Source organism: Pelophylax lessonae, assembly GCF_965119305.1.
Source record: "Pelophylax lessonae genome assembly, chromosome: 5".
Classification (NCBI taxonomy): Eukaryota; Metazoa; Chordata; class Amphibia; order Anura; family Ranidae; genus Pelophylax; species Pelophylax lessonae.
This window is the reverse complement of record NC_138772.1, coordinates 476,129,226-476,136,444: the sequence shown is the minus strand read 5'-3', so window position 1 is coordinate 476,136,444 and position 7,219 is coordinate 476,129,226. Positions and strand designations below refer to the sequence as shown.

The 7,219-nt window shown below is 49.7% G+C and overlaps 1 protein-coding gene across 1 annotated transcript; it reads left to right on the top strand.

Moving 5' to 3' along the window:
* The first annotated feature begins 6,191 nt into the window (after positions 1-6,191).
* LOC309555430 (GSK-3-binding protein-like) lies at positions 6,192-6,885 on the top strand. The gene has a single exon (XM_082257452.1). It carries the CDS (start codon positions 6,259-6,261, stop codon positions 6,865-6,867), a length of 609 nt encoding a protein of 202 aa, XP_082113578.1. The 5' UTR covers positions 6,192-6,258; the 3' UTR covers positions 6,868-6,885.
* The last annotated feature ends 334 nt before the right edge of the window (positions 6,886-7,219 follow it).

The following is a 7,219-nucleotide window of genomic DNA, read 5'->3' as shown; positions in this document are numbered from 1 at the left end:
AGGTGACTGTTGGGTGACAGGTGACATTGGGGGGGGCTGAGGACTGTGTGGGGACCTTTATTGCTGTGCTTTTACATTGTGACAGGTGTACAGAGCAGTAACTCACTGTTTCTGGCTCTGCTCTCCTCACACTGGAAACTGTGTGAGGAGAGCAGAGCAGTAACAGTGAGTTACTGCTCTGTGTTTACATTTTGTGATCGGCTGTGAATGGATTCACAGACGATCACATAGTAAACAGTCACTGTCGGTGACTGTTTACTACTGCCGGTGACTAGCTGTGTTCCTAGGGAACACAGAGCCACCGACATGACCGCGCTGCGCGCTCCCGATCGCGCATGCGCGGTCATCTTCTGGGCTTTCCTATTGTGATCGGCTGTGTCTTTGGAACACAGCCGATCACGTGGGAAACAGCCACGCCCATTGGCTGTTTCCCCCCTGCCGGTGACGGGCTATGTCCCGGGGACACGCCGACACCGGCAGTGCAGGGCGGCGCGCACACGATCGCGCGCCTGCCCTGCTGAATGGGATCACATCATATGACGTCCGCCCAGAACAATGGCGGGCGGCAAGTGGTTAAGGATAGGTTCACTTTTAGTAACATATTACATGTTAAACCCATATTATGGTATAACATGTTACTAAATCACCTGCCACCAGTGCGCAGGGGATCCTTTCCCTCCACCTGCTGTCACAATTTGAAAAATACCAAAGCCAGGCAGGGCTCTGCCCACAGGGCCACGTCATTCATTCAGAGTTCTGTGAATGAATGAACTACAGCTGCTCTCCTAAATTGCAGCTGACAGCTTGTAGTTCTCAGTGACCTCTGAGGGCGCTGTTGAGCACTCTAGTAGTTCATTGACATTCCTGCAATGCAGTATATGCCTGCCCGTATCAGAGGTATGAACAGACAGCTCCACTGACAGCCTGCAGGAGCCTGACACTGCACACGCAATCTGCTGATCACATGTCCAATGCTTTACAGTCTCCTAAGAAAAAACATTTTACCTGCAAAAAAATGTGCATTTATTTCCTTTTTAACCACTTGGTGTCAGTGCCTTCCAGCCCTTGGAGCGGTTTATGATTTCCGGAAGGTGGGGGAGATAATCACAGCAGTCACATAATCTGAAAGCTCCCGAACGTAAGTAGTGATCAGGAAATTTTGGTTAGCCACCGGTAACTGTCCTGAGAGCGCGTAGGGGGCGCGCTCTCGGCATAGCTGTATTTACACCAATTTATGCAAATATGCGGCCATTCGGTGCCAAGTCCACTCCCCTAGAGGTCGCATATTTGCGTGCGGCCAACGCCAAAGGGTTAAAGGTGCAACTATCCTTTCAAATGGAGTATGGCAGAAATGACCAATTAAACCTACTAGCACTATTCTTCACCAATGCTCTTCCTAGACATTGACTCTTCAAAAAAACAAATGAAATAATTTAGAGGTTAGATAAATGGCTTAGGCAGGCTAAACACAGAGCGAATTTCTTTCCTGCAACCACAGTGTTGATGGGGGAATCCCTCCTGCGGAGTCATTGTATTCTCCCACCAGGGGGGCAGGGGAAACCATCCTCACTGGGAGAGGACAGTGATTATTGCTATACCAGCCGATAGCGATAATTGCATGTAAAATCTGTCAGGCTGATTGATCGATCGATCAATTTGGGTACAATTAGCCTGCCGATACATGGTTCCTGCTGAACTGGCCAAGATTTGAACCATCTTGGTGTAGTGAAGAGAAACTCCACTCTCTGCAACTACATTTTAATTTCTAACCCCCAGTTCCTGTATGTAGACTAAAGATGATGTACTTTCTATTCCACAGAGTCCAGCATAGTCCTTATAGCTCAAAGTTCATCTTTGCTCCCACGCCGCCATCTTGAAAGAATGTCCCGGCAGAGAACTTGGTACTTCTGTATGGGCACTAAATCCTCTGAATCCCCCATGCATGTCCAGAAAGCAGCAGGTTTCTTCCAGTCATTGGGATTGGGAGAGACACTATGGTCTGCCTGTGCATACGCAGGGGGGTGATGGCATTTAGCACATGTGCAAACATGTGGAGGGTCTCTGCCAGGTCCTGTAGACTCTTGGAGTATCTGTGCATGCCTGGGATATGTTGAGACATCAGAATGGATCTTTCCCGTGATTTCTAAAGGTCTGGAGTCAAGGAGTGAAAACATTTTTTTTAAGACAAAATGCTATTGTTTAAGAGGGAGGAGACAAAGGCAAGGATGTCTTGTTTATGGATGAAGGTCCACATTAAATAATATGTTTTAGGTCCATTCACATTTGGTGATTTGGAATCTTAGGCAGAATAGGGATAAATCTGCCTACATTTCCAAACCATGCTAAAATCATGGCAAAAGGTGCAACGGCACTTTGAGTGCCCTTCATTCCTATTAGGGCCAAATTTGGTCCTTGAGCTTCTTTTCCTCGACAAACATGCAAGTGAATAGGTTGCTTTATGTGTGACAAACACAGGAAATTTGTTAAAATTGCGCTAAAAAAATCGCGAGCAGGAACATGCTATATGGTACGTGAATGAGGCCTTATATGCTGGGCCCTGTCTGTGCACCAGATTAAAAATAGGGACAACTGAGGAGGAACAAGAGACAGGAGAATATCTGACTCCTTTGTCACCCCCTCTCATGTTTGCCTCCAGGACTTCTCTGGATCCTCCTCTATCCTCTGGAACTCCCTAACCCATTGGGTGTAATGCATGCAGTTGTGGTATTGTGTTGTGGGCTTTCAAGGGTTAAAACAGTTGTTCAGGGGGCAAAATGTCATCAACTGCCTCATGGATGTAATCCGCTGTGGATTGCTTTTCCGAGGAGGGCAATGACAGCAGCAGATGTAAACCAGATGGAGGAATCTCCAGATTTCCCTTATACAGCCCATAGAATGAGCAAGAGAAATCTCTGTTTATGGGCAGCTTTACAATCGCTGACAGTAGTGGATGAAAGCCTTCCTCTCTCATGTCTGCTCCCCTCTATTATCAGTGCTGCTCCCCTCTATTATCAGTCCGCTCCCCTCTATTATCAGTCCCCTCCCCTCTATTATCAGTGCTGCTCCCCTCTATTATCAGTCTGCTCCCCTCTATTATCAGTCTTCTCCTCTCTATTACCAGTGCTGCTCCCCTCTATCAAGCTCTATTATCAGTCCCCTCCCCTCTATTATCAGTCTGCTCCTCTCTTTTATCAGTCTGCTCCCCTCTATTATCAGTCTGCTCCCCTCTATTATCAGTTCTGCTCCCTCTATTATCAGTCTGCTCCCCTCTATTATCAGTCTGCTCCCCTCTATTATCAGTGCTGCTCCCCTCTATTATCAGTCTGCTCCCCTCTATTATCAGTGCTGCCCCCTCTATTATCAGTCTGCTCCCCTCTATTATCAGTCTGCTCCCCTCTATTATCAGTGCTGCCCCCTCTATTATCAGTCTGCTCCCCTCTATTATCAGTGCTGCTCCCCTCTATTATCAGTCTGCTCCCCTCTATTATCAGTCTGCTCCCCTCTATTATCAGAGCTGCCCCCTCTATTATCAGTCTGCTCCCCTCTATTACCAGTGCTGCTCCCCTCTATCAGGCTCTATTATCAGTCCACTCCCTTCTATTATCAGTCTGCTCCTCTCTATCAGGCTCTATTATCAGTGCTGCCCCCTCTATTATCAGTCTGCTCCCCTCTATTATCAGTGCTTCCCCCTCTATTATCAGTGCTTCCCCCTCTATTATCAGTCTGCTCCCCTCTATTATCAGTCTGCCCCCCTCTATTATCAGTGCTGCCCCCTCTATTATCAGTCTGCTCCCCTCTATTATCAGTCTGCCCCCCTCTATTATCAGTCTGCTCCCCTCTATTATCAGTCTGCTCCCCTCTATTATCAGTCTGCTCCTCTCTATTATCAGTCTGCCCCCCTCTATTATCAGTCTGCTCCCCTCTATCAGAGCTGCCCCCTCTATTATCAGTGCTGCCCCCTCTATTATCAGCGCTGCCCCCTCTATTATCAGTCTGCTCCCCTCTATTTTCAGTCTGCTCCCCTCTATTATCAGTCTGCCCCCCTCTATTATCAGTCTGCTCCCCTCTATTATCAGTCTGCTCCCCTCTATTATCAGTGCTGCCCCCTCTATTATCAGTCTGCTCCCCTCTTTTATCAGTCTGCTCCCCTCTATTATCAGTCTGCTCCTCTCTATTATCAGTCTGCCCCCCTCTATTATCAGTCTGCTCCCCTCTATTATCAGAGCTTCCCCCTCTATTATCAGTGCTTCCCCCTCTATTATCAGCGCTGCCCCCTCTATTTTCAGTCTGCTCCCCTCTATTATCAGTCTGCCCCCCTCTATTATCAGTCTGCTCCCCTCTATTATCAGTCTGCTCCCCTCTATTATCAGTGCTGCCCCCTCTATTATCAGTCTGCTCCCCTTTTTTATCAGTCTGCTCCCCTCTATTATCAGTCTGCCCCCCCTCTATTATCAGTCTGCCCCCCCTCTATTATCAGTCTGCCCCCCTCTATTATCAGTGCTGCCCCCTCTATTATCAGTCTGCTCCTCTCTATTATCAGCGCTGCCCCCTCTATTATCAGTCTGCTCCCCTCTATTATCAGTCTGTCCCCCTCTATTATCAGTGCTGCTCCCCTCTATTATCAGTCTGTCCCCCTCTATTAGCAGTGCTGCCCCCTCTATTATCAGTCTGCTCCCCTCTATTATCAGTCTGCTCCCCTCTATTAGCAGTGCTGCCCCCTCTATTATCAGTCTGCTCCCCTCTATTATCAGTCTGCTCCCCTCTATTATCAGTGCTGCTCCCCTCTATTAGCAGTGCTGCCCCCTCTATTATCAGTCTGCTCCCCTCTATTATCAGTCTGCTCCTCTCTATTATCAGTCTGCTCCCCTCTATTATCAGTGCTGCCCCCTCTATTATCAGTCTGCTCCTCTCTATTATCAGTGCTGCTCCCCTCTATTATCAGTCTGTCCCCCTCTATTATCAGTGCTGTCCCCCTCTATTATCAGTGCTGCTCTCCTCTATTATCAGTCTGTCCCCCTCTATTATCAGTGCTGTCCCCCTCTATTATCAGTCTGCTCCCCTCTATTATCAGTCTGCTCCTCTCTATTATCAGTCTGCTCCCCTCTATTATCAGTGCTGCCCCCTCTATTATCAGTCTGCTCCTCTCTATTATCAGTGCTGCTCCCCTCTATTATCAGTCTGTCCCCCTCTATTATCAGTGCTGTCCCCCTCTATTATCAGTGCTGCTCCCCTCTATTATCAGTGCTGCCCCCTCTATTATCAGTCTGCTCCCCTTTTTTATCAGTCTGCTCCCCTCTATTATCAGTCTGCCCCCCCTCTATTATCAGTCTGCCCCCCCTCTATTATCAGTCTGCCCCCCTCTATTATCAGTGCTGCCCCCTCTATTATCAGTCTGCTCCTCTCTATTATCAGCGCTGCCCCCTCTATTATCAGTCTGCTCCCCTCTATTATCAGTCTGTCCCCCTCTATTATCAGTGCTGCTCCCCTCTATTATCAGTCTGTCCCCCTCTATTAGCAGTGCTGCCCCCTCTATTATCAGTCTGCTCCCCTCTATTATCAGTCTGCTCCCCTCTATTATCAGTGCTGCTCCCCTCTATTAGCAGTGCTGCCCCCTCTATTATCAGTCTGCTCCCCTCTATTATCAGTCTGCTCCTCTCTATTATCAGTCTGCTCCCCTCTATTATCAGTGCTGCCCCCTCTATTATCAGTCTGCTCCTCTCTATTATCAGTGCTGCTCCCCTCTATTATCAGTCTGTCCCCCTCTATTATCAGTGCTGTCCCCCTCTATTATCAGTGCTGCTCTCCTCTATTATTAGTCTTCTCCCCTCTCTATCGGGCTCTATCATTAGTGCTCCCCCCCCTGGCTGTACACAATCTATCCCCAGGTTACAGGCAGGTCACACACAGCCCCTCCCCTCCTCCCATGCACTCCGCTTTGTGTCTCCAATCCGAGCCCCGCCCCCTCTCCAGGCTCACGCTGACTGACAGACACACCACAACAAGGTGACGTCACCAACGTACGAGCCGCTTCAAAAAACCGAAGGGGCGGGGACAAATCCTGAGAAAGACAAAGGGGGGGGACCGGGAATGGTACGGTCTGCTTGTTTTAGTAATTCCATCTTCCATTATATGAGACATTGAACGTTTAAACAGACGGTGTATGATATATGGAGTGTATTATACATGCAGAGTGTGTTACAGCAGAGGAGGAGAGGAATTAGCGGTGTGTCGGAAATTCTTCCCCCCCGCGATATTAGAATGGCACGGTCGGAGCACTCTCTACGTCACCCATTGTTTACAAACCAGCAGCAGCAGCGGTTTGGTCGGGTCCGGTGTACGCCGGGCGGAGTGTGTCACACGGTGCTGCCTCTGCTTGGTGTGAACATGCCGTGCCGGAAGGAAAGTTTCCTGCTGCTGGAGCAGTCGGTGACGGTGGGATCCCAGGAGGTGGACTCCCTGGTGGCTCGGATCGGGGAAGCCCTGCAGCTGAACGCCCACAGAGCTCCGAGCTCATGCGGCATCAAACCCGCCGCCCTCCCCCGGCCCCCCTCCATGTGCTCGTGTGTCAGGGGAAGGACTACGCCGTACCCGGTGTGCACCCCCAGAGCGGCGGCACGATGTCATCACCACCAGCCGGCTGGGGCCAGGCACTGTCCGGGGGGAAGCAAGCAGCTGTGTGGCCGGGGATGGGTGAGGAGGAGACAGGAGGAGGAGGACGATGAGGACCCCCATCAGCTGCTACAGGAGCTCCTCCTGTCCGGGAACCTCATCAAGGAGGCTGTCAGGAGGCTACACCTGGCCGGGGAGGCTGATGTCCCTACGGGGGGCTGCAATGTCACCGAGCCTAGAGAGACCACCGTACAGTGATTGGAGGACTCCACCAATCAATGATTGCGATCAGAGGACTCCACCAATCAATGATTGCGATCAGAGGACTCCACCAATCAATGATTGCGATCAGAGGACTCCATCAATCAATGATTGCGATCATAGGACTCCACCAATGAACGATTGCGATCAGAGGACTCCACCAATGAACGATTGCGATCAGAGGACTCCACCAATCAATGATTGCGATCGCTGTGCAATGATCAGAGGACTCCACCAATGAATGATTGTGATCAGAGGACTCCACCAATGAATGATTGTGATCAGAGGACTCCACCAATCAATGATTGCGATCAGAGGACTCCACCAATCAATGATTGCGATCGCTGTG

What these genes read in the sequence shown, in the direction of transcription:
- LOC309555430 (XM_082257452.1), top strand. Translation starts at nt 6,259, where the DNA reads ATGGCACGGTCGGAGCACTCTCTACGTCACCCATTGTTTACAAACCAG.